The 26,981-nt window shown below is 45.9% G+C and overlaps 1 protein-coding gene across 1 annotated transcript; it reads left to right on the top strand.

The window, feature by feature from the left end:
• Window positions 1–4,924: 4,924 nt before the first annotated feature.
• On the top strand, window positions 4,925–26,729 carry CHRNA4 (cholinergic receptor nicotinic alpha 4 subunit). Its single transcript, XM_057400934.1, has 6 exons — window positions 4,925–5,421; window positions 6,780–6,931; window positions 10,077–10,121; window positions 10,211–10,320; window positions 18,754–20,134; window positions 26,144–26,729. Exons 1-6 carry the CDS (start codon window positions 5,361–5,363, stop codon window positions 26,267–26,269), a joined length of 1,875 nt encoding a protein of 624 aa, XP_057256917.1. The 5' UTR covers window positions 4,925–5,360; the 3' UTR covers window positions 26,270–26,729.
• The last annotated feature ends 252 nt before the right edge of the window (window positions 26,730–26,981 follow it).

Genomic DNA, 26,981 nt, shown 5'->3' with positions numbered 1-26,981 from the left:
TATATAAATATTTATTGTATTTGTTATTATATTTTTTATCCTAGCTTTTCCAAGCTCAGGAAGGACAAAATGCACTTGAATTCTGGAAATCACCAGAAATCAGTATTTCAGGGTTGCTTCAGACACTGTGGGAAAGCTGCCCTTATGAGTGTGAGCCAGTTGCTACTCAACGGTAATTGAGATTTAAGACTATCATTTCCTATTGGTTAACCAAGGAAATATTTATGGCCAAAGCTGGGTGCCAAGCACAATATTTATGACCAAGATTTTAGCACTGGCTGCATGTTTTTTAATGCTGATTTTTTGCACAGAGGACACAGATCACATTCACACTGATGTGGGCATGAAACTGAAGCCTGAAGTCATCAAGACAGAGAGTGGAGCGGGGTCTATCTCTGGAAAATCTCATCCTTGCCTTCACAGCAGCCCTGGATCACTCTGCTCTGATCCAGAGGCTAAAATGACCTCTGTTCAGGGTGCTAATGCCTGGCATGGGTGTTGCTCTACATCATGTCTATGCACTGGGATCAAGGGCTTCAAATGAGGGTGGCACCTCCTGAGCTTCACCAATTCAACCATGGGGTGGTCAAAGAGGATCCCAGCTCCTGCTCTCCAGCTGGATGGATGCCGTGTGCACAAATGAGCCCCTGATGTTTATAGCCCGGGGTGCTGAGCAGATTTATTACACTCCTCATTAATACATAAGGCCAGGAGCTCAGGCGAGGTTGTAACTAATTCAGCCACCTCATTTGGCTAATTACATGGTGGGTCTCACAAAGCTCTGCTTTGCTTGTAACATGAAGCACGCTTGGATGGGTTTGTGCTGGTTGGGAAGATGTGAGCTGGAGCTGGTGCTGATTATGGGGAGAAAAGGAATGGATTTGTCAATCAGTCAACTCCAGATTTCTTTAGGGAATAAACTGGGCAGCATTTGCCCTCTGGTGAGGAAGGACAAGAGCCTAATTTAGATCTACAAAGCTGAGCAGTGAAACCAAAGCTATCCTTGGCAAGCAAACCTGTCTGGAGAGATGCACTTCTGTGCTTTAATTTAAAATCACATCTTCTTGGATCTCAGGAGAAGCAAAAGCTGCCTCCTTGCTCTTCACGGGCTCTTTACAATGAAGTCTGGCATTTACAAATAAGATGTAGAAACTCATCTGATTTGTAGCATGAAGTCTTTAATAGTTATAGAGCTGGAAGTCTTAATGGGACCATGACTCTCTGCTTTGCTTCCTTTCAATTTTCAGTGGTTGGCTCACTTTGTTGCTTTAACACACAGTTTTGTCTGCTCACTGTGAGCACTTTGGGATGGAAACTGGTCCCGAAAGGAACCAGGTGGGTGATGCAGCTTTGGAGCATCTCGTGTCAGATGAATTGCTCATCACCAATGGAAAGATGGTTTCTTGCTGTGGATGCTGTAGGTGTTGTAAAGCAATGGCAATGCCTTTGTCCCCACAGTCTGATCACTGCCATGAGGATGCTCCAGGAGACAATAATAGTATTGTATGTTTGGAAGCCTTATCTATTCCATAGTGAAATTCCAAGAAGAAGGGAAGCATGGGAGAGGCCTGGGCTTCATAACTGCAGTTACTGCTCTGGTAATAATCTCTGCTACACTTTTTCTCTGTTATTTTTAGTCTCGTGCAGGAGTCACAGCTTCCTGCATGGCCCAAAGTCTCTTACATGGTAAAAATGTTTGATTTAGTCAAAAATGCCTTTCCAAGTCTTCTGGCACTTCACAGACAAGCTGAAACAAATACAACTAAAGCCAAGTCCCTCTTCTGAGGCCAGCAGAACCCTGCAGATCTCCCCAGAGGCACATTGAGCCTGCTCTTCTGAGAAGCAGCTTTGCACATCCCTCTACTCATCTCCACTGAAAGATCTCTGCCCCTTCTTGGGGGTTTTCTTCCTACTGCTTTTGCTCCACCTCAAATCTCTGTTGACGACAAAGCAATTAGGGACAGGGCAGAGGAATCTGTATCCCAGGAGCAGAGACAAGGAGAAAAATCAGATCACCTTTGGACGCAAAGATGTTTTTTCTGCAGCATTCCATTAACTGTCTTTGCCCCTGTGTCAAGCCCGAGCAGGGAATGGGGAAGGAGATGCTATCATTATTATGTCCCATTTCTGTAGACTCAAACGTGCAGATGACATTTTACAAAGTAAACAGAGCCAAGGGCATGCCCTGGAGAGCTGGCACTGACATCCAAGGCAAGACGTGGCCAGAGAGGGCAAAGTCAAAGGAAACCTGCAGTCTAGGATTCCCTGTTAGCGCAGCGTGCCGCTGCCTCCCTGAGCGGCTGAATTCACTCCACGTTGAGCAAGCGATGGCAGGAGGGGGGGCTCAGGCACAGCTTATATGCAGGCACCCAACTCTCAGGGACCCTCAAACCCCTCCTGTCAGTGCCTTTTATGGGATAAAAATGATTTGCAAAAGGGATGAAATGGGGGATTTGCATCCTGCAAAACTCTTGTTTGCAGGATGCAAACCAGTGGATTCAAGAGTTACCAGATCCTTGCAAAAGCATGGAATTCTGCTAAATGACCCATAACACTTGAACGCTTGTTACTGGCTAGCCCTTATTCCAAGGGTAAATCTGTGATTTCATTGAAACCCTTGAGGGAAACAGTGCCTTAGTTCTGTTTCATTCACTTTGCAATCTTCAATAGCTGGGATGTTCGCATTCAGTTTGTGTGAACATCTGGATTACCCAAATTATCCATGTCCTTTTCAAACAAAGGAAGACAATAATAATAATGAGGAAGCTCAGGCTGGAGTTGCATCTCTTTCCCATAATAAAAAATCATTTAAACCTTTAAATGGCATCTTTTGTCCCAGCCAGAATGAGTCTCTTGCACGTGTACCAGTGGGAGACACTGCCTTCCAAATCCACACAGGAGCTGATGGAAATCTCGTTATGGCCCAATGATGCAGAAAGAAACAGGCAGTGAGATTTAACAAGGTCACTTCAAGGCACAGACACCTCTATGAAATATGCTTCTTTCCCACTTCCTATAAAAGCAGGGCCAGGGAGGGGAGGGATAAACCTTTCACTGATAGGAAACTGTGATTTACGATTCATTTCCAAAAGGAGGAAATCCTTTTTTAATCAAGATTATTTATAGGGTTAATCCAAAGGCAGCATTTGCTCGCCAGCTCCCCTGCTCACCCGCACAGAAACCGAGGTAAGGTGAAGATGGATAGGCTTTGTCCATGGGATTTGAATCAGCTCTGTGCAGGAGGGTTTGTAGTCAAGGATGCCTGTATTATTTATGGCCCAGGTTTTCAACAGGGAATAGCTCATCTTTGCATCCCTTGGGTCTGGTCGCCCAAGGAGTGACCTGTGCAGAGTACCAGCCTCCTTGAAAAATGGCCTTTCAGAAAGCCCATTTCCCACCATGAGCCTTTGGGAATTTGTGAGATTTGTTGTATCTGGTGCTTGTTGCTGGAACCAAATAGACTGAGCCCCAGATTCCCCCATTTAATGCTGCTGGGTCTGAAATGAGCAGTGCTGGACACAGCGAGGTACAGAGGAACATGCAAGCTGATGTGACGTCCACCCTGCTCCATAGTTCATAGGACAAAGGGGGTTATTTATTTCTTTAATAGGTCTTCCTGGTTGTTGCATGGATGCTCAGGAATGTGTGGTTACAGTGTGTGACAAGACTGAGTGATGCTTGGTTTACCCTGATGAAGGAGTGATTGCCCTTTTGCTACCCTATTGCTGGCTGTGGGAAGGATCAGTGCTCAATGCTGCACATCCTGGCTCTCAGGATGTAACCTGTGCTTCTGCTTTAAGTTAAATTGATCTCACATCTGCTGTTTATCAATGCTGGATGCACTACAGACTTCTATAACATGTCACAGGTGCTTAGGTGCTGCAAGGAGGGTCAGGACACTGAAACTAAGGCAGGCAACCCATACAGGAGTCCATTCACCAACTGGAATATATGGTAAGGTTTGTCATTTGAAAGGCTGACAACTGTTGAGGGAAAGATAAGAAAAGACAAGATAATACTGATTTGATATTACACTGATGTCATTTATCATCTCACTACAGACCTAGTTTCTCTTGTGGCTTTAATCCTCCCCATTTTCAGCCAGTAATCTATTGTACTGGAAGGTATTTGAGATGCTTCTGGAGTAGGGAAATTATGAAGTGTTGTTAGAAGAGACACTGATTAATTTTGCAGCTGGCAACATTACCCCTGCCTGCAAATGAGACCCATTTGCTATCCATATAGAAGTAATTGTAATAATATTAAAATCAGTTTCAAAGTGAATCAGAGAAGGATCTACTCCATGTCTCCCGTGCGAGGAATCAGGGATGCGACATGAAGGGTTGGAGTGCCAATTCCTAACACATGGAATTACCTTTTCCTCCATAAAAGGTCTTCATGATTTCAGCAGAGTTATTTGTGGTATGGTTTTGGTACATTCAATTACAGAGAGCACATTCAAGCAACCTTTTGTCTCAAGTCTCACCTTTGACTTGCATATTGCCTATGGACAGCACCTAGCGCAGCAAAGCCCTGTTCTCACAGACAGGTTCATCAGCCCAATAACTGTCAGCAGCAAAGATACGTGCTCAGGCCACAATACAATCCCTAACGACCCTGTTAGTGTAGGGGAGTGATTCTGAAGAGCAATTGGACAAGATCAAGCAGACAGCTTTCCTTAATTAAACACTGTTTGGGCTTCAGGTGCTGTAAGCATCCCAGATGGCCCCGTATCCACCACCTCTGGCTGCCGCTGGCATCTGCATCTCCCCCTTCGTCTTTCTTATGCCCAAAGTTTTTCTCCCTGCAGCCTGTTTGCTGGAATGCACAGATTCCCTCCTCCTCCTCCTAAGCAGGAGGTGGGCAGGTCTAACTACATTAAATATACAAACATACTGCCTCTCTGCTCCACCAAGGGCTCGCATCAGTGGTCCAGCAGCAAGCAAAAGCTGAGCGAAGGCTGTCCAAAGGGCTGGGGGGAAGGGTGAGCACAGCATCAGCAGCAACAAATAAACCCAGCAGGCAAACCAGCCTGTAGGAAAGGGGAGAGAAGCGAGCAGCATAGCTCAGGGAGGCTCTGCATTTCGGGTCTCTTCACAGGAGCTTCCTGCAGCCCTTTCACATCCCTCGCAAGTGTATGTGCAGCATTGTCCCAGGGAAAAGCATCCTTCAGGAGGAAGAGCTGGAAATCAGAAAAGAGAAACCAAACCGACCATCAGCTGTTATTCCTTCCCAGAAGCAGGTGAGAGGGAGGGAGAGGAAGGAGTTTAGGGGATGAAGCTGGAGGATTCAGAGACTCCGAGAGGAAAAGTTGCCCTGACGGGAGACGCTGAGTACTAGAGCCTGAACTCTGCTCCACAATGGGATTTCTGATGTCTAAAGGAAACCTCCTCCTCTTCCTCTGTGCCAGTGTCTTCCCTGGTAAGTTTAAGAAAGCTTTTCTACCCCTGCTCTGCTCTTTAGCGCTTTCATCCCTTATCCCTCTCAAAGGCGTGCTGCAAAGACCGGTCCCTGTTAACTCGGGATTTCCCCCCCATCCTGCCCCATCACTGCAGGTCCCCAAAAATTCCAGCCTCTCCTGAGTGATGCTTTGCTTTTGTTTTCTGCTCCTTGCCTGGTTTGATGGGGAAAGGGTTAAAGCCACGATCAGGAAGGGGACAGAAGGGAGGATACAGGCAGGGGCTCAGCATCCTGCTCCTTGCCTGGGTTTTTCTTCCCTGGGTAAAGTGTTTTAATGTGTCTCCAGGCTACAGCTCCGTCTGGGGAGAGCACAGCCAGAGCTCAGCTAATGCTTCCCTTTGTATAATCCAGGGCAGCTTAAGACTAAATAGGAGCCATATTCCATGAGGGATGCAGGGAGAGCCCCTGGCTGCTTGTCCCTGCTGTCCATGACAGAGGATGCATTTCCAGCCCCCTGCTAGAAGGGCAGCTTTACTCTTTAATATCCAACAGGCACCTCTGGTTCCCATAGTTGTACGTGAAGGGTTGCTCCTTGCAGCTTCCAACTTTTAAAGTTATTACTGGGGAAAACTGTGGTCTTGTTACCCAATTTGTGCTCTCCCCCATCCTCTTCCTTCACCCATCACTTTTGTGAGAGACCAGCTATGCAGGCTAGTTTGAAGAGCTGAATTGTGTAAATCTGATCCCAAATCCCTGTCTCCCAGGAGGAGGCTGCTTTTTGCTTTTTGGCTCATCCTTCCAGCATCCCTCTTTCCCACCTGCAGACTTCAGTGCTAGAAACTTGCCACAAAGTGGCTATAAAAATTAGACCAGATTCAGTGTTTTTCAAATGGTATTATTGATGCCCTCACTTTCTTTAAACCAATCCTGCTTTGCAATAGAAACCCTCTACTGGGAATTGGCCATGGTGGGTGAATAAGGTGAGAAATCGTAGAATCCCAGGCTGGTTTGGATTGGAAGGGACCTTAAAGCTCATCCAGCTCCAACCCCTGCCACGGGCAGGGACCCCTTCCACTGAGCAGCTTGCTCCAAGCTCCTGTGTCCAACCTGGCCTTGTGCACTGCCAGGGATGGGGCAGCCACAGCTTCTCTGGGCACCCTGTGCCAGCACCTCAGCACCCTCATAGTGAAGAATTTTTCCTTCAAATACATGGCAATGCCTGGGGTATGGGGGAAGCAAGTCATCAGGATGATGGGTTACCACCTCCCATGCGTCCCCAATTACCCATCACTGGTGTTAGAGCAGGTTTCCCCCTCATAGAAAGCTCCAGCTATGCCAGCTGGAACTGTGTGTTTCACATCACCATGCCTTCCCCATAGCCTTTGGACACACGGAGACCCGGGCACACGCAGAGGAACGTCTCCTGAAGAAGCTCTTCTCTGGTTATAACAAGTGGTCTCGCCCCGTCGCCAACATCTCAGACGTGGTCCTTGTCCGCTTTGGCTTGTCCATCGCCCAGCTCATCGATGTTGTAAGTGCAAGGCAATTGTACAAGAAACAGCCAAAATTAAGGGGGTCGGGGCTTTGAGAGAGGCTCCTGTTGCATGTGGGTTTTACTGGCTGCTCCGGGGTTGGGTTGGGAAGACTTTGGTCAGGTTGGGAAGTGTTATCGTGCAGACAGCCCTGCTGGAATGAGGGATGACTACTGCGAGTAGTCATCAAAGGGGATCCTTTATTCCTTATTTACTGTAAGCAAGATCCCCAATTCCTCATCAAAACCTGTGGGACTGAGCACAGCAGAGCAGAGAAGCAACTGGTATAAATGCCAGAGAGTCCTGGCTGAGGAAACATCCCACATGGCTGATTTGGAATTTGAGCTGTAATTGTTAACACCATTTTAACCAAGCTAATAGAAATAGTGGGTTACCCATCTCTGGGTGGTAGCTTACCTGAGGGGCTTTCTGCAAATGAATGTTTTGGGGTTATTTGAACTAATCTGGCAGATAACAACAAGAAAATAGCTTCTGCATGTTACACGTGTGCAAGCTGCATGTGCTATGTGCGAACCAAAGCGGTTTACGCTGCGGACTGGAGTGGTATTTACAGGATTACTCTATTACAGTGTGTCGGGGTCAAGTGTTGAATCCAAAGGAGATCCCTGCAGGGCTGCAGATGTTAAGCACGTGCACAGGCTTTCTAGCTGGTGCAGATCTTGCTCCCAGATGCTTCTCTCTCCTGTCCCTGCTTGCACACAATACTCCCCAGGACAGTGTGTTCGTGTGGCAGAGTAAAAGGGGTGATAATGGAAAGTGTAATGCAACTCCGAGACGTTCCTGGTGCGGGACAACCGTAAGAAACAACTCCACAACCTTCTATATTTTGAGATAAGGGTGTTGAGATGCAGAGGGCACAGAGCTGAGGTAGGGCAGGAGTTGGGAAATCAAAGCCCTGGGTTGCTGGAGAGTTGCACCTCCTTGTGCACAAGCCTTCAGCTTCCAGCTTTGCAGTACAGAAATGGTCTCCATTCCCTTCCCCTCTCTTTCATCAGACTGAGAGATCCAGGGCTGTTTGCAGTTGCTAATGGTGAAGTTGTACGGTTCTCATCTGAATAATTGATGAGACTAAAGATGAGACATTAGTGACTGTGGAGGCAGGAGAGAGAGACTTTCCATTACGCTGCTGCTGGCCTGTGAGGATGCAGGATCGATGTACCTGCTTCACAGTGCTTTCCCTAGCTTACTTAGGATGAATTAATCTAAGAGTCATGTCAATGGTTAGAAGTGCATCTAGCAGGCAGTGCTTGGGCCGGGACTGGTGGGTACAGAGCTCTCATACCCTCCCACCCCAGTCTGAGTGGCTGGGGACTGATGACACCCCCTTGCTGTCTTTCCCCTTCCCGACAGTGGCACTGGTTTGCTGCAAAACCCATTGCAATTGTTAGACCCAGCATCTGGCTGTGGATGAAAGAAGTCTGGAAGAGAAATCAGAGCTCTATTCAAACCTCAGCTCCTGCTGGCAAAAACTGGGGAACAAAAGTCAATGTGGAGTCTGACATCCCTGTGTGTCCTTACCTCACCCTTCTGAGCGCAGACAAAAGTGGTACGGGATCAAGCGTGTGTCTAGGAGCAGCCACTGAGAAACGCATCTGGAATCCCTCTGTGCTGTGTTCTCCTTGAGGAAAGAGGCCAGAGGGTGCAGCACCCCTGTTGGCTGCTGTCACCCGCTGTCCTCTGGGCTGGCTCCATGCAGGAGCAGTCAGCCGTGCAGCAGGAGCAGGCAGACAGGCATTAGCACATTGCAAACTCCCTATGGGGTAAACCCAGGGGGCTGGAGTCGTGCTTTGCTTGGGTCAGGAGGATGGCACAGCCCCCATGTGTGGCAATGGGCAGGAGTTTCTGGTCTGCACCCAACAAGGGGGGAACATTCCAGTAAAGGGTAGACTGGGATTCCCAGTGCTTTGAACTGCAAAGTGGGAAGAGAAGCAGATGTTCAGGGTTTGGTTCATTCCAGGGCATGGCAGACCCATCCAATGACATTCCTCACCTCCCATCAACACCCAAGGATGTAGCTGGGTATTTCCCCTTTCTTTGTTGCTCATTTGGCTGGTTTTTGTATTCCTTCTATGTGCTTCTGGTCCTTAACCCTGGATGAGGGTATCTCTGGTCAGGCTTTACACTTGATGCCACAACAGCAGTGAGGGGGAGGTACATCTTCTGCCTTTTAATGTTCAGAATTAATCCTGAGCTGCCATAAGAGCAAGGTTAATGATGAGCACTTTGCTTCCAAATGAGCCTTGTCAACTGAGCTGGTTTGGATGCCAACCAAAGAGAGATTGAAAAGAAACAAACATGCAAACAAGCTCTGAGCTCTGGTGTGATGCCTGAATCAGACCAGCGCTAGGCTCTGCCCCACGTCATTCATCTAAGTGATTTACAGAGGGGTTGTAACAAGCAGGCAAGGCAAGCAGCAAGCAGCAATTAATACTACTACAGTGCTGTCAGCATTATATTTGCCTTACATTGTTTAGAAGTGTATATATATTCTACCTTTCCATACTAGTGTTTGAATTGGGAAAAACGCTACCAATTGACAGCATGGGTATAGACCAGTCCAAGGGTTATGTGTCAGCACAGTAGCTTGGGATTATTCAGAAAACCCAATCCATAGTGCTTGAAGTCAATGTGTTTGGTAGGAGAAATGAGCTTCATGTTTCTAGAATAACAGGAATAACGTTTCACAGTAGAAATCCTAAATTCTACCTGCAGAAGAAGCTGAGCATTGTAATCCATGCATATGTGTGAGTAAGGATATATACATCCATCACTCCCAGTCCTTCAGTGCCCAGATCAAAGCCAAGCTGTGGAGCATTTTCCTCTACCTGGCCCCATCGTCCCAGACTGAATCCATCAGCATCAAGGAAAATCCCAGTGAATTCATGTCTGTCTGCTCACAGGACTGCTTAGGTGCAGGCTCAGCTGTTCAGTGGCATCAGGCAGCTGTGCCCTGTCCCATGCTGAATGACACAAACATCTGCTTTTTTATTTCCAAGGCGGAACTTACATCTATTGCAGAGGTGATTTATAATTACAGAAATGAAGTACAAGCAAGAGCAATGTAATGAGTTCCTTGGGCCGCTCTATCTGCTTCTATAACCGATACCTGATCTTGCATTGCAGGATGAGAAAAACCAAATGATGACCACGAACGTGTGGGTGAAGCAGGTGGGTGCACCCAAATCTGTGCTTTCCCCTGTTCCTTTTCAGTTCTGCAATCTCAATTTGCCAGCTTTGTAACTGCCTCATCTTTGCAGGAGTGGCACGACTACAAGCTACGCTGGGACCCTCAAGAGTATGAAAACGTCACCTCCATCCGAATCCCTTCTGAGCTGATCTGGAGGCCAGATATTGTCCTCTACAACAAGTGAGTGGCAAATGCACCCTGGCAGATTTCTCTGTTCATGGTGTTAACGGTGCTTCTTGCAATTATTCCTCCTTATTTTGCTCTCTGTGGTTGAATTCTCGTAACACGTGTCCCAGATGTGCCTTAAACGACATGACTAACATGTACCGCAAGGGCTTTGTTCTCCTAATGATCCTTTCTCTGGACAGTGAGTTTTGTTGAGGGACGCCAGGTATTGTTCTCTCTTCACGTGTCAGATACACAATTAGGCTGGATTTGAGCTTTCAGTCCTCTTCAATTTCATTTCACCAAGGAGGTCTCCCCTAATTCACCATCATCAAGTGGAAAAGCCAGTTAATGAGCATGGGTTTAAGCACTGAGAATATGCTGGACCATATCAGGCTTGTGTATCTACAAGTTTCAGGACAGCCCAATACCATTCCAGAATTAGCTTTAAGTGGATATTTGCTCCTGATTACGAATGATTGAAATCTGTCTCTTTTATGGACCATTCCTAAGGAACAGGGGGTTGTTTTCTTGATTTCCTTTGGAGCCTGTTGGTATCCTTAGAAAGACTGTCCACGTGCCAAGGCTGTTTTCTCCCCTGCTTATCATACCAGAGCTCTCCAGTCTCATAGGACATAGCACATCCCAGGCTCCCTCCCCAGCATAGGCTCCAGAGAAAACACTTGCTGCCAGCATCAAACAAAACCATCTTTGTATGTAGTTAACGCTCAGAGAAAACTCTCACAACAGAAGCCAGGCTCATTTTTAATACGTTGTTGCCTGGTGCTACTTTGATAGGAATTTGCTTTTGGTTTGAAAAGACATATATATGGCTGAAGGAGGAATCTGTCCAGGGGACTGTGAGCTTTGGAGACCATGGAAGACATTATCTTTCCCATTAGCTTGTCTCTGATCCTCAGAGGTATGGAGTGATTGCAAGCCTCTTGGAAATCACCACATCCTCACACAGCACCTTTCAGAGGTTTAGACCAGTGGAAATGACTAATTCATAGGCACTTGGACCTTGTTGAACCGCAGGGACACACTCTGAGCATAAATATTGTATTACCAGTGCCCCACATTGCAGCCAAGAAAGGTGTTCACAGCTTCCACTGCATCTGCTCCCTTGGCTCCTTGTGCTCACCACAGTTGGTAAGCATAGTGCATGCACTATAGAAGGCCTCAATATCCTTTGTGCTCAGGACATTTTGGGACTTTATGCTGAAAGCAGCCCCAAAAGGTCAATGGGCATCCATTGGCTTCTGCTTTTTGCATGCTCTGTCCCTCCGCTGTCCTAGTTCACTGCTGCTGTCAGTGATTACTGCAGGGACTCCAGGGAACATCTGCCCATCTACTGTCCACAGCAGCTCTTCCAGATGTCATCCTTATCCTCTTCTTGGGTCAGATCCTTCCAGCCTTGCCCATGTTATTGCTTGACTCAGTATGACTTGCAGGAGGGTATGACAAATAGTGGGTCTAACTGTACTAGTGACCCACTATTGTGCAGGGAGATGCAGTCCCCCCCTACCTAAATCCAAGCTACTCCTCTCCCTTTATCCATACTTACCATTAATAATCACGCATTCCTCTGCTGGTTGTCATGAGTCTATCATGCATTTTTAATTGGTTGCTTTATCCATCAATTAAAGATGGATGTAGGCGCCGTTAGCCAGTCACTAATGGTTTTCCATTAATTCTATTCCTCTTTACAGCTATATTTGCCCATGCTCTTTCATATAGCCCTATGTAAACTGCTTTCTGCCTTGTTATATACTTCCCTCTTCTGCCTAACTTCCTACCAAATACATCTGAAGGCTCTTCTGCATGGCAGCTCATCAACTGAATAACCAGACAGTGTCTCTCCTTGTGGGTATCTCAGCTAGAAATGTTTCAGAAAGAAAGGCTTTGCAAAGACAGTGCCTAGTCATGGGTGATGCTAACAAGGATTCTGTCTCATATTTTATATATATACACTATTATTGATATATATATTATTTAGAGGGAACTTAAAGTAGATACTCATAACTCTGGGTCCCTAAGACCAAGAGAATGTGCAGAGAACTTGGCGGAAGAAACAGAGCTGCCACACTGGCTTTTCGCACCATTTAGGCTTTTCAATGTGAGCTGTTTATTGCTTGTCACATGCTCTGGCTCAAGTATGGTGTCTCTGTTTGGGATGGTATCCTCTGGAAAAGAGACTCTCTGGGCAGGAGATGATACAGATGCCTCTTCTGTTTTCATCCTGTGGTATATATAGAAATAGTGAAATCTAAATTGATCTGAGATTTACATCTTTAAGGAAACCTAACTCCTTGCTGTGAGGCTGATCGCATACCTAAGCTTATTATTGTCAAAACCTTCCATTTATCCGCTCTAGAGGCCCAAATTAAAACAGTAAACTCGGCTGGTTTGGCCTAGAGAGTATGTGTAGTTGTCAACTACATTCATAAGGAATCTATCCTACAGGGAAATTAATATGCTGTTGAATTTTCGGGCTCGATGAGATAAGTTCCAAGACTGTAAATAGTTTCTCCTTGATGTGACAAAATACATATAACAGAGGAATATGAGTTCATAGTGAAACAACAGAGCCTTTTCTTTGCCAAGAAGGCTGGCTGTTCCTTATCTGGGGCTGTAGAGGCTCTTCAGGTGCCACCAAATCATTTATACATGAATTATCTAATCCTCTGCATTCACTTATTTTCCTATTCATGAATGGACTTTGAGCACATTTTCGTTTTTCTTTGTATATTTAAAATAAAAAATAATATGCATATATATATAGTCTAATAAGGAAATAAGCCTCTGGGGCTATATTTGGTTTTTTTCTGCTTCTCCACCACTGTACTGAGCCATTTGGACCAGGTATAACATAGAAACTCCAGAGAAGCCCCTAAAACCTCAGCTTTGCAGCCAGGTGTTCCAATAGCTAAAGGCTGCCCAAAGGAATGCAGGACCATGTCCTTGAGCCTGATGGATGGGCAGGGAATGTGAAATGTGAGCTTCACTGGTTCATTTTCAACTGGATATTCGTGATAGCATCATAGTATTTGTCTTCTCAAGCCTGACGACTGTAAAACCTGAGAAGAAAACCTGCTGGGGACATTCAGACTTCAATATCTCTGTTTTTCACAGTATTCTCTGGTGTTAGCTGTTCCCTGCCTTAGACCCCATGGTCACAAAACCAACCCCAACCAAGAATAAAAGACAAGGTCATACATGAGTGGAATTCAAATACAAACGCCTGCAGTTAGGAGTAGGAAATATCTTGAGGAACTCACCCTGTGCTAATATGGGCACAAAGGATTACTGGTCTGGGTTAGAAGATCATTGGTTGATGAGAAAGTTCTTTTGAACTACACTATAGTGACTTGTTCTTTTGAGCTATATCCTATGATGTTTGTAACTAGTGAGATATGTGGAGTAACGATGTTTTCCTGACTCATCCCAAAGCTCGTTGCAGGAGAAATACCAAAAGATGCCCCAGTCTAACCTTTAAAACATTGGACTCATTCTTGACATTTTTCTTTGTGTGTATGTGTGTGCTTGCTCAGACCTTGTCATTTGGCACCAGACTGTGTTTTGAATCGTCCCATAATCATTACTTCACACTTAAGCTTTCCTGACTCCTCTGGGTGTTTAAATGGCTGTTTCTGGAGAGGAATTTTAGCTCTAGATCACTTTGAGGTTTGCTGCCAAGCTCTATGCAGTAATACAGGTCTTGATAGGAAGAAATCTGTAAGAGGAATCTCTCTCATGGGCTGTTGCTGTGTTAGCATCCAAGGACTTCTCCTGCTCTTATGCTAAGGACAAAGCTAGAGTTTTGCCTCCCAAGTGCTCATGAGGATGCTTGGCAAAGGGAAGAATTGAATGAGAAGCCTTGTGCTTGTTTCTTCTGTCTAGCACATTTCTGAGACAGATGCTTGTTTTACTGTGGAACAACCAAAATATCAGTTACCACTGAGTTCTTAACATCTGAAGTGAGCAAAAGCCTGGATGTGACCTATAGAGGTACACATCAGTGCACCAAAGCAATCCAAGTTGCCAAGACCTTGATGATATTTAAAACCCAAGTGGGCAAGGTCCTCATCCTCTTGTAGCTGACCCTGTTTTGAGCAGGGACTTTGGAGCAGACAGTCTCCATATCTGTGCATTTACAGTTATCGTTTTGGTAGCCCAAAACAATGGTTAAACGTTCTCTGGTTTGCCTTTAGAGAGTACTTTAATCTGACCATGATAGGAGCATCTCTTTAATGTGTACCATAAGGGTGCAGGGTGCATTTTTAAGAGGGGTCTTGAAACTGCAGTTTTTCTTGGTTCCTGGTCTTTGATGAAAAATACTTTAAATGAGGACATTCTAGTGATATCCATATATGCATAGAGCTAATTTTCAGGCTTTTAAAGCTCTCTTTGGGTTGAAATAGTATCATCAGAAATGAAAATAAATGCGTGCCTCATTTACATGCATGCTGAAAACATTCAATTTTGTGAGATGATCTATCTCCCAACTGCAGGGAAAATAGGCACTGGAAAAAGAGAAAGGAAAGTCTCCCATCAGCAGATGGGATGCAGGTTGATGGGTGCCAGTAAAACAATGCCATTCTGGAACCGTATAAACTCAGAAGGTTTTAGAAGAACAGCTTTTATTCTCAAAATGAGAAATCAAAGCTGCAGAATGACAGCAGTGTGAAAAAATAAGCAACTGTCTTCTGTCTGTGTTGGTGTGCACTGTTGTGTTTGACATGAAGATGTAAAAGCTCCATTACTGACACATTTCAGAGCTGTGAGGTCAGGGTAATCAGGAGAGCCCGACTATCCTCATTCTCAGCTTCTTCTTGGTATGTTTATACCTTGCACTTGCTCCTTCCAAATGGTTTCTCATGACAACTGTCACAACATGGTGATGTAGACTCAATGAGGTGAAAATGTGTTACCGCTATAAAGGAATCACTGCAGATATTCGCCAGCCCTTTACATCAGATCTCCCACCTTCCTGTCTAAAGGAATAGTCTCGTTATGCAGTCAGGGCTGTCAGCACATGGGATTTTTCCCAGAGCAAAGAAAACAGGGTTTCTCCAATCTCCTACCTGCAGGCTTCCATTGCAGGGGGTTGTTTCACCTTCATCCATTGGGGAAAGGCTTTGGAAGACTGTCAACAGGCAGGTGGACTTGTTTGCTCCTTTTGTCATGTCAAGAGGGGCAGAATGAAAGCTTTACCTGTGGTTAAAGCATCTCCCTAGGTTCATCAGCAGAATGCTAGCTTCCAATCCAGTAAACATATGCTTGAAGGTCCAGTGTGGGTGGTAAGGTTTGGGTGGGAGGCAAAAATATATGTGTGAAAGAAGGGTTAAGATAACTATAAACACTACCTTTGCATGAGCTAACTGGCTTGGATGCAGGCTGTGTACAGCAGCATGGCTAATTTAGCCTGCTTACTAATTGCTTAACTATCTTTACATTGAACTTCAATGAGAAGTTTAAACACGCTCAGGAAAGTCAAGTCAGGGGTTGCTTCACAGCCCTGTTAAGATGGTAAGGGGTAAGCAGGAGGATCCCACGGTGTTTTATGGCTCCTCAGAGTCATTGACTCTCAGAGACAAGGAACTATTCTGCTGCTGGTTTCACTCCTGCCATGGCACTGCAGGCAAAAGGCAGCTTGGAAGGCAGTACCAGTGCTATTTGTAATAAGGAGTGAGCTGGAGGACCCAGGATGAGGCTGGATTTGTTGGGCAAGCAATTAAAAACTATCGTCTTCCTCATTAAATTGGCAGATCATTTATGGAAATAATTGGAACACTGCTCCTACACACCCAGAGCATCCCACTGGCCCCATCTATGCTTGCAGGAGAGAGGTGTGTGGCTGGTCATGCAGAGCCTGAAAAGATGCCAGACAAGGCATTGCAGGGAATGAAGCACAATCCATGAATTACTGTTGTTCCTGGATGAATTTTAACCAGAGTTTCATGCCCTTTTCCAACAGTTTCCAAAGGAAACCCACACACCTCTGCTGTTTACCCTGCTCCATCTAAGAGGGAAAACACTAATGGATGCTCATTATCCCTTTTCTGGAACATGAGTCTAATTCTAAGCATATTGCTCTATTACTGAACAATTTAATCGTGGCTCAGAAATGGCATCAAAGGTAGAATTGGATTCCAGATTCCTATAGAGATGTAGAAAGAAATCCACCGAGAACAGCAAACAAGGGACTGTCATGTCTCAGACTGGCTTTACAGTGCAGGCAAAACCCAGGAGAAAAGAAAAGCTGTTTTTTATCCAAAGCAAGTGGTCCCAGAGTGTAAATTAGATTTAAGAAAGAGGTAAGAGAGGAGTTGGGTCGATGGTGGTACAGGCATTGCTTGGTTTTATTTACATCAGAGTAAAATACAGTAGCTGGTTTTGCCTTCATCCCTTTGAGAGAGCAGGTTGGGTTTGTTCATATTTTTAGCTTTCTTGTCTAAACCAAAACAAGACGTTTTAAAGCTTAAGAAAAAGTCCAGTTCAGAGGCCAAAAAGCCCCAGGTCCTTTTGTGTTCTTTTGTTTTTCCTAAATCTGACACAAAGAACAAAGAAATCCATTATAGAAATAAAAGGAGAGTTTAGTAAAAACCTGGTTTTCAACTATGTCGTTGTTCTGAGTTTATTTAATGAGCAGTACTACACCAGTCCCACTGGAAGCCAGTGTGATCATGGACTAATGAGGATGCTTCGCTGGGCAAGAGGAAATATCAGAAAGGCTTTCTCCCCCCCTTCTCCCTTTTGCAGCTGAATTAATGGAGGGTCACCAGGGAGGTTCCTTTGCCTTCTACTGCTTGAGGGACCCCATCAGATTGTCTCCATGCTGGTGGCAAGGAAGAGGAAGGTGTGACCCCTGTGCACCCTGTCACTGTGCGGCTGCTGTCGGGGCACATCTGAGCACTGAAGCAGCAAAGCAGGACCAAGGGAGTTTGCTGACTGCTGGGAGAGTGGCTGCAGGCTGGATGGGCTCCAGCCGGGAGCGCTGGGCACAGCAGAGAGCTTTCCATCTATATCAGCCTGAATAATTCATCTCAAGTTTTGAGCAGAAGCTCTCCCTCCCCTGCTCAGCTTCCCCTTTGTTTAGCAGCGTTGCTCTTTGCAGCTTGGCATCACACAACAGGCTGCTTCCTCCGTATCCCCAAGCTCTGCTTGAATGAATGTGTAAGACGGTCCCAATTCCCTCCCTGCTTTTTGGATGCTCTTTCCTCTATTCTCATAGCTAAACTTGAGGGCATTGCTCTACAAACAGATTCCACCTGCTTTTTTTGGGGGGGTTGGGATTTCAACCTTTCAGATGTTTGCTCATGATGACAAAAATTGCTGCTTTATCCATACCTCACTCACATTTTAAGTCTCCTTGAAACCGGGTGTTTGATACAGGCTGTCACTGTCCAAGGGTTCAACATCCTCTTTCTGCAAGTATAAATCAAGGGAGGACAAGTGGCAGGTTCAGTGTTGAATGTGCAGTAGCAGAGATGGGTGTGAGGAAGGAGCAGAGCTGTGGCTGGTGATGCTGAGGCAGGTGAGGACAAAGCTGTCTCCAGGGCTGGGGGATCCCATTCCCAGAGTTTCTCAGTCTCCCTCCTTTATCCAACACTATTACAGCTCAAGTATAGCATTTCTTGGTAGTCTTTCTTTCCCCACATCCCCAGTGCATTTGCCTCTCCTGTTGCCTTTCTTGATCTCCTTTACTTATATCCCAATCCCCACGATGAGCTGGAAGCAGCCAGTGTCACGTGTGTACGGCACCGTGGTGTGGGAAATCAGCGCTCTGATAAGCTGAGAAAAGCAGGTACAAACAGACAAACAAAGCTGTTTATGCATTAGCTTTCCCACTGCCTGGAAAATGGCTTTCTGATATAAAATCCTGGGTTGTTATCCATTTATCTTACACCAGCACGCACACCCCACCTGAGAGTCGCTGTAAGAAGACACCATAAAAGACAGCTCTCTTCCTGCCTGGGAAATCAAGAGATTAACTTTCATTATTCCCATTAATAGGATGCTCTTGCTGTTTTCCGTGTAAGACACTGGAGGATTACCCAACACTGTTTCATTTAGAGCAGCTGTCACAATTAATCCTGTAGAGCCCGCACCTGCACCACCTGACAGTGGTTCCTCCCATCTCTGCAAAGCAAACTCAACCCTTTCCAGGGCATTTATGGGACACCTTTGAGGAAAACTTGTGTACGTTCACCTCAAGAACCTGACTCCCTCAATGTGAGAGCTGACATTTGCATGCAATGGCATAAGCCAGCAGAGCTCAAACCCCACTGGATGGAGTAGATGGATGTACCAGTGTCGGTACATGACGTGAGTGCTGCATCCCTCAGGTGCCCCAAGTGTGTATAAGAAATACCCCATTTCTTTAACAGAGTTGACTTGTCCAAGAGAAGCTTTAGTCTTTTTTTATCTTCTGTCTCTCCCCAGTGCTGATGGTGACTTTGCAGTTACCCACCTGACCAAGGCCCACCTCTTCTATGATGGGAGAATTAAGTGGATGCCTCCTGCTATCTACAAGAGCTCCTGCAGCATCGATGTTACCTTCTTCCCCTTTGACCAACAAAACTGCACGATGAAGTTTGGCTCCTGGACCTATGACAAAGCCAAGATAGACTTGGTGAGCATGCACAGTCATGTGGACCAGCTGGACTACTGGGAGAGTGGGGAATGGGTCATTATCAATGCTGTAGGCAATTACAACAGCAAGAAGTATGAATGTTGCACAGAGATCTACCCCGACATAACTTACTCCTTCATTATCCGGAGGCTGCCACTGTTCTACACAATCAATCTGATCATCCCCTGCCTGCTGATCTCCTGCCTGACTGTCCTGGTCTTCTACCTGCCATCTGAGTGTGGAGAGAAGATAACCTTGTGCATCTCTGTGCTGCTGTCCCTCACTGTGTTCCTGCTGCTCATCACAGAGATCATCCCATCTACCTCCTTGGTCATCCCTCTGATTGGAGAGTATCTTCTCTTCACCATGATATTCGTTACCTTGTCTATCATCATCACTGTCTTTGTGCTCAACGTGCACCATCGCTCCCCACGCACCCACACGATGCCTGACTGGGTGAGGAGGATCTTCCTTGACATAGTCCCACGCCTCCTCTTCATGAAGCGTCCCTCCACAGTGAAAGACAATTGCAAGAAGCTCATTGAATCCATGCACAAAATAACCAACACACCAAGGCTTTGGTCGGAGATCGACGTGGAACCCAACTTCACTACCTCATCTTCCCCCAGCCCTCAGAGTAATGAGCCATCACCCACCTCTTCCTTCTGTGCCCACCTCGAGGAGCCAGCCAAGCCTCAGCCTATGTGCAAGTCCCCTTCTGGGCAGTACTCTGTGCTGCACCCAGAGCCTGTACAGGTGACCTGCTCCTCCCCACAACCCTCCTGCCACCCCTTGAGTGACACCCACACCACGTCCGTCTTGAAAGGCAGATCACTGAGTGTTCAGCAGATGTACAGCCCCAATAAGGCAGAGGAAGGGAGCATCCGTTGTAGGTCCCGGAGCATCCAGTATTGCTACCTGCAAGAGGACTCTTCCCAGACCAATGGCCAATCCACTGCCTCTCCGGCATCCCAACGGTGCCACCTAAATGAAGAGAAGCCCCATCACAAGCTCCCTCAGTGCAAGTGTAAATGCAAAAAGAGCGAGGCTGCTGGCACATCAGCTCAAGGAGGCAAGACTCACAGCGCCAAAGAGCAGCACCTCGTGTTGATGTCCCCAGCCCTGAAGCTGGCAGTGGAAGGGGTCCACTACATTGCAGACCACCTGCGAGCAGAAGATGCGGATTTCTCAGTGAGTATGTTTAAATACGGTTAGATATAAGGAAGAAGTTCTTCCCTGTGAGGGTGGTGAGGCACTGGGACACGTTGCTCCATCCCTGGCAGTGTTGAAGGCCAGGCTGGATGGGGCTTGGAGCAATCTGGTCTAGTGGAAGTCATCCCTGCCCATGGCAGGGGGTTGGAACTGGGTGATCTGAAGGTCCTTTCCAACCCAAACCATTTTATGATTCTATGCTAACTTAACCTGCTTTCCTGGGGTGAGTCAAAAATTACCTGCCAAGGAAGCCCCACCAAATGTGGGGCTCTACAAAGAGTATACTTCCTGATGCAGGCTCAGCCATACCTAATATTGAACACACTGGGCACCATAAGCACAGCTGGAGGGTTTGTCTTTGGGGTCTTGGCAAGCACATGGGGCAGGAGGGTTCAAGGCTTCTCTAGAACAACAAGGTTTTCCAGCAGAAAATAGGAGTAAAGTGGTTGTTTGGTAGGAAGGAAGCAGTTATGATTGCGAGCAAGACCTAAAAAGCAGGCATCTGGGGTGGGAATGCAGCAGATTTACTCTTTCCAGAGAAGGCTCTGGCAGATGGGGAGTTCACACTCTGTTTTTCAGTAAGCATTGACTCTGGTTACTGAGCCCAGGGAAGCAAATGCCCAAAATAGGATGTGGGAAGCGTGTAGTAGCAGGGGGACGTTGCAGGGTATGTTTAGCTCTGTGCGATGCCATTCCTCCTTAGTGGACTTCCGCTGGAGCAGTTGGCTCTGTGGGGGAAGGTGGGTGGACAGACAAATTTCACACTTACTCAGGGGTAAATATGGCTACAAACAGAGAAGGAAAATAGAGGCTGAAGGGGTTTCTTTTCACGGACATCGTGATGCACGTACAAATACCACATCCTTCACACCTCCCCTGCAACACTATGGATACGGTGTGCTTGCTAATGATGGCCGTAAAGAAGGAAGCCTCAAAAGAACCTGAAGTTTGGGTTCTTACTAAAGAAAAGCCTAATGTAGCTTTTCCTAGAGGGATCTATCAGCAAAAAGGTACTTTTTCAGCTGTGCTTAGTTTGATTTTCTCAAGATTCAGAGTCAGGGCAAGTCACAGAGCTTTTATGCAAGGCTTCCTGGGCATGAAGAGTGTCTTTCTATTTGCATTTTTCACAGCACTGAGCACTTAGCAGCAGCAACAAAAGACTGAGTGCTACTGTCCATTTATATACTCTTTGGTATATAGTTGGAGAGGCCTCTGTCCTTTAATGTATTTCACTTCACAACATCCCTTTGAGGAAGTAACTGGTTCTTCCTCATGTTGAGGAGGGACAGCCAAAATACAGAGATGAGGTGACCCTTTCAAGGTCATAGCACAAATCTATGGCAGGATGGGCTGGGAATCCGCATCTTCATTAGCCGCTAGCCCAGCATTCTGTGCTAAAGCACTTCACAAGCACGTTAGGACTGCAGGAATTAAACTCTACTCTCTCCTCCTAGCAATAATCACAAGTAAACCCACGGAAGTCAGTTGATTTTTACTCACTTATTTCCCCATGGTGCAAATGGAAGATTATTACACCAATAATACTTCCCATTTCAACTGATTCTCTTTAAGCAAAGCTTGTTGATATCATCAAGAGTCATTGAACATCATGGGGTCTTTCCTTATAATCCATGATTGCAATTTTCTTTAAAATGAAAGCAGTCTTCAGAAGCCACGAATTTTCATCTTATACCTTCCATTACTCTTCCCTCTTGAAACGAAGCCATTATCCTGAAAAGAAAGCTATTTACAGCACTGAACATCAAAAGCAGAAGAAAAGGAGCTGTTCTGAGAGCTCTGACTGGCCTCTTACTCCTGCCAGCCCAGCCTGTAAGCAAAGGCTGGGCTGGCAAAGGCACCAGGAAAGCATCCAGCAATGAGCAGAAGGGGTCACCCCGATGCACCAGGCTCCTCGGGGAGAGCCTGCAAACCTGCCCACGGTTTTCTGCTCTCTCGCAGCAGTTGTAGTAGGCACAGTGGGCACAAGCTGGGTTTTCAGACTTGGGACCCCACTCCAAGGCGATGCTATTTTCGTTTCCCAGATCCAAGTGGGAAAGGGCATTTTTTCAGCAGGTGGAAATGACAAAGAAGCAGGAAACACAATGATCTGGAATTTAAATTTACTGCAAGGAGCAGAACGGACCTAATAAAATGAGAATTTATTGGGGAAAATATAAACCAGCACTCAGAAATGTGCTTTCATCTCAAAATCAAATTGTGGCACTTCTTCATGGAAGCCTTCAACAAAGCGATCAGCAGGCACCTCTGATGCAGCTGCAGCCCTGAGACACGGCTCGCTGTCTCTTGGGTAATGTTTTCAGAGCCATGCACCTTCCCCGAATGACAAGAGAGCTTCTTTTGAAGTTCCATTGCCACGGGGGCAGTGCTTCTAAATTAAAAGTAAATAGCTCATTTAATGAAGTGCTTCAGCGAAGGGAAACCGGGCAATGCAAGAGGCAGTTGTTTGTTACAAAAAGAGATCTGCAAACAAACGCCAGCACAATGGTGCACAGGGGAAAATGCAAGACCAGATTGTCCCAGCAAATGATAGAAATGCCATTAGGAATTAATTACAGACTGAGAAGCAAAACAAGTTGCATGTCTCACATTAGCCAGAATAACCAAACACCAATAGCACCGTCTGGAAAGCTGCCTTGTCCTCATGCCTGTGTGCATCTCTGGACTAATAAGAAGACTTTGAGGATAGCTTAAAAATAACATGGGAGAGAATATATCCGAGGGGGATGAAATATGGGATAATCTCACTGGTTTATTTTTAACAAAGCACAATAAAACCCCTTGGGACTGCTCTAATCTGTGTTACAGACTCTGGGTCCTGGGGATCGGATGTCACCTCAACCCTCCGCTCAAATGAAGGGGCAGAATGCTCTCTTCCCACTGCTCAGCCCTGCAAGGAGCTGGGCCAGGGAAAAGCAGCAGATTCCTTCACGTCTGGGGAGTTCAGGGTGGGGGAATCAGCTGGTTCCTGCCCCTGATCCTTTCTCAAATGTAGTTTTGAGTGAGCTTCTTATAAACTAATCAAAATCCAGCTCAGGAGTTGGAGTGGCAGATGTTGACGGCTGCATGGATGCTGGCAGAGAGGCCCCTGCGGATCGTGCTCCACGTGAGGTTCTGGACCACAGGGAAATGCTGTCAGCAGGCAAAACACACCGCAGAAATCCTGATAATGCTCCTTTCTTCCTCCTCTTTGGTTCATTTTCATTGTCTCTCCATAATTTGCAATTTCACCCTCCTGTGCTCTCGGCCTGAAGCTGGATATTGATTTTGCAAACATCTGATGCACTCCTAAATGTCATTTCCAAGATGGGCTGGGTATTTCTGCATACACCATTACTTGTGAAAGCAAATTTCTCTTGAACTTTTCAAGCTGTTCCTCTTCTCTCGTTCCCCACTTCCTTTTCTCAAAGAGAAACTCATCTAGTTTTATTGCTTTGCATGATTTAGCACTTATTTTTACTAGCCCAAATACTCAGGAAAGCTCATTTTGCCAAAATGGGACACTATTTACTCAGTCCAGTTTCCCAGTTGGACATCAGATGGTAAATTCCTGATGTTCTTTACACACTGGTTGCATCATGAGATACTAATTCCATAAACACAGCCACCCAGAGCTTGCTTAGCTGCCCTTCTCATGTGGGATTTTAAACATCAGAGACTCCCTCCAGCGTTCAGCAAGTGATGAATACATCAGAAAACGCAAACAGCAAAGGGGAATTATGCACTGAAACCTTTTTCTTGAGATGAGAGAATTCCTTTTGATTTCAAGGGTGATTATTTCTTTTACTCACTCTATTATAGATGGATGTGCTAAGGGCTGTACAATCATTAAACAACATGGTTTTCACCAAGTAGATAACAAGCTTCAAGATGAAGCTCTATTTGCTTACCACTGTCTATTGAATAGCAAAGACCTGCTTAACTTGGTGCTGGTTTTCAAGGGAATAAAATGATCCATTGCATATATTTAACTTGATTCTTACACTTCTGGAAACATGTAGGTATTCCTGAAATTTAAGATGCTTTGTTCAGAGAACAAATTAGGGGAAAACTTGGTAAGTTCTCCTGTGTGTGCCTCGTTTCCCCATTTACAAAGCTGCTTACCAAGCCAAGGAGCTGGAGCAATCCCAGGTGATTTAAAGGCTCAACCAAGCAGTCCACATGGCAAGTAATAAGAGGTGTAGTTAAAGAGCTCATTCTGCTGGCCTTGCTTCAGCTATATGCTGCCTGCATTGAGGCACAGAGTGATGACAGGCACGTTGGAAGATTCATGGTCCATTTATGAAGGGTTCAGCACACCAAACTGAGGTAAATGCACTTCCCTTACCTGCAAGGAATAATTTTCTTCGCTTCATAAAATGCCACAACATTGGTCCTGGAAGCCAGGGTTGTATATTCTCTCCCTCTGACATATTGTGGTTTCTCTATACAAGAGATAAGAAAACATTTAGTGGTGCATCCATGACTGACAGAGAAGGCTCATGTGAGTTTCCAGAGTCCCTGTGTTGTGCTCAGAGCTTGTTTGTTTGGTGCTTGACAGATCATAATATTTTAGGAATGAAGTTGCCACTAGAGCTGGGAAAACATCGTCAGCTGCAAATGTCTATTTCACTGACAATTGGATTGTTTCCATTACCAAAATGGATTTTAAGCATAATCAGCACTTAGGAATCATAGAATGGGTAGGGCTGGAAAGGACCTTAAAATCATCCAGTTCCAACACTACATCCTTAAAAAAAAAAACAACCCAAAATCAAACCAGGTCTCCCACAAATGAATCATAGAAGAGTTCCGGTTGGAAAGGACCTTAAGATCATCTAGTTCCAACCCCTCTGCCATGGGCAGGGTCACCTCACACTAAAGGATCATGTATTATACCTACTCTTCTGGGCTACTCCCTTATTATTATCTCTGAAACAAACCTGTTATCGATGGATGAAAAAGCCTGTACCATTGTTATTGTGCCCTGCTTCCACTCGTGCTGCAGCTCTGGGCAGGGGGAAGCCACTGTTTGCTCACGGTCACAGGCCAGTAGGTGCAATTGGGCAGCCCCAGCCTTGACTTTGCTGTCTTCTCCTTACACCACACTCCTCTCCTGCTGCAATCACAGCCACCAAAGAGGTTGTAGCTAGCTCCTGCTGAGATAGCTTCCCAAAAGAACCAGGCAGTGTGCCAAAATTCAGCCCTCGGCTCTATTAATCACCAAGTGATCCATTGTAGGAGACTATAATGGGTACAGCCATATCAAAAATCCCTTTGCCGTCTGATCCGTCCTCATCCTGGGAAAGAAATTAATAACAGCAATGTAATGAAAGAAGTTTTCATATGTATGTGGTTTCTTGCTTGATGAGATAGCCATTTACAGTTCCTGCCTGATGGTATCAATAAGCACTAGACCTCCCCACAGGGGAATTGCTGGAAAATCCTCCCACAGCAAGACGAAAGTGGCTAAAAAGCAGGGCGAGGATGACCTCTTCCTCTATTTGCTGGTTCTTTTTCACTGCTTACACACCCAAAGCTGTAAATCCCTTCGCAGAAAGGGTTTGGCTCCCTTAATCTGTAAGCAAATCTATTTAGGAGCATGGGGAAACGCAGTGATTTCTTTCCCCCTCATCCCACCCTCCCTAGCTTGAATCTCAGCCCCAATTACACACCCAGTTACAGCTGCTGCTCATGGAAAATGGGATAGTGAGTGTGGGGATGGGCTTGATTATCCACGGGTGTATGTCCTCCCTGGGGGACCGTGAGCAGGGTTTGCAATTGCACATACACACCCACACAGCCTGGGAATCTGTCTCCCACATCAGTGATTGATGGAATAAATCTGTGCCATCATATAGGAGCACTAAATGTGAGACCTTCCCTCCTATTTCTGGACTTAAAATGAAAATATCCTATTTAGGAATAAAATCCTGAAAGTTTAATCTCAAATCAGCGTTAATAATTAACCTTTAATCTCTGTATTCCCAGGTGAAGGAAGACTGGAAGTATGTTGCAATGGTCATTGACAGGATCTTCCTTTGGATGTTCATCATCGTGTGTTTGCTGGGAACTGTTGGTCTCTTTCTCCCACCATGGCTGGCAGGAATGATCTAAATACAACCCCAGAAGGAAGAAAATATATCCCATTCTATGGATTTTAGTTACCTGGAAGGAGAGGAGCAAAGAAATGGAGGCAGCCCCTTTGAATAATTCACTGTGTGTCCACGCTTGAGTTGCTCCAGAGCTCTCTGGGAGTACTTCCCGAGGTCACATCGTTTTGCCAAGCCATTTTCATCTCCTCCATCTAATTTAGGGGAAAAATTCCTATTAAAGTCTGTACATAGCATGGTGGCATTTATTGGCATATACTCAGCAATGTAAGAACACGAGCTTGTTCCCTAAAGCAGCACATCAAGAGGCTTCGCATCGACAAACCGGCCCTCGGCAAATTAGCTCCAGTCATCTTCAGAGGTCTCGGTGTGCCCTGCCCTGTAATTCTGCCCTGTGAAGCTGAAGTGGTTCAGGACTGTGCGTCCCTGTATGAGTCATTTTATAAATAAAGCTCCAGGTTTGGGATACCTGTGCAGGATGTGGTCTGTGGTCAGCTGGGAAAGATGGACAGATTGGAAAGGCTGAAAGAATTGCTCGAGGCAGCTCAGCCCCATTGGGACTGCAACTGCACAGCAGTTGCAGGCTTTACAGCGACAGATTTTACCTTGGCCAATGCCCTGCAGAAGCCGTGGGGCTGTAGCTGTGTGAGAATGGTGCAAATGAAAGGAGGGTTTGGAGTTAAGATTCAGACCATGTTGCAAGCACGTTTATGCTA

Source organism: Pezoporus wallicus, unplaced genomic scaffold, assembly GCF_028554395.1.
Source record: "Pezoporus wallicus isolate ANWC-B61680 ecotype Strahan unplaced genomic scaffold, APGP_CSIRO_Pwel_v1 contig_11133, whole genome shotgun sequence".
Lineage (NCBI taxonomy): Eukaryota > Metazoa > Chordata > Aves > Psittaciformes > Psittacidae > Pezoporus > Pezoporus wallicus.
The sequence above is the reverse complement of the archived record's forward strand: the minus strand, read 5'-3'. Positions and strand labels throughout refer to the sequence as shown.

Coding starts and splice junctions, on each gene's coding strand:
- CHRNA4 (XM_057400934.1), top strand. CDS start 5,361: ATGGGATTTCTGATGTCTAAAGGAAACCTCCTCCTCTTCCTCTGTGCC. Junction 5,422..6,779: donor CTGTGCCAGTGTCTTCCCTG/GTAAGTTTAAGA, acceptor CCTTCCCCATAG/CCTTTGGACACACGGAGACC. Junction 6,932..10,076: donor TCGCCCAGCTCATCGATGTT/GTAAGTGCAAGG, acceptor CTTGCATTGCAG/GATGAGAAAAACCAAATGAT.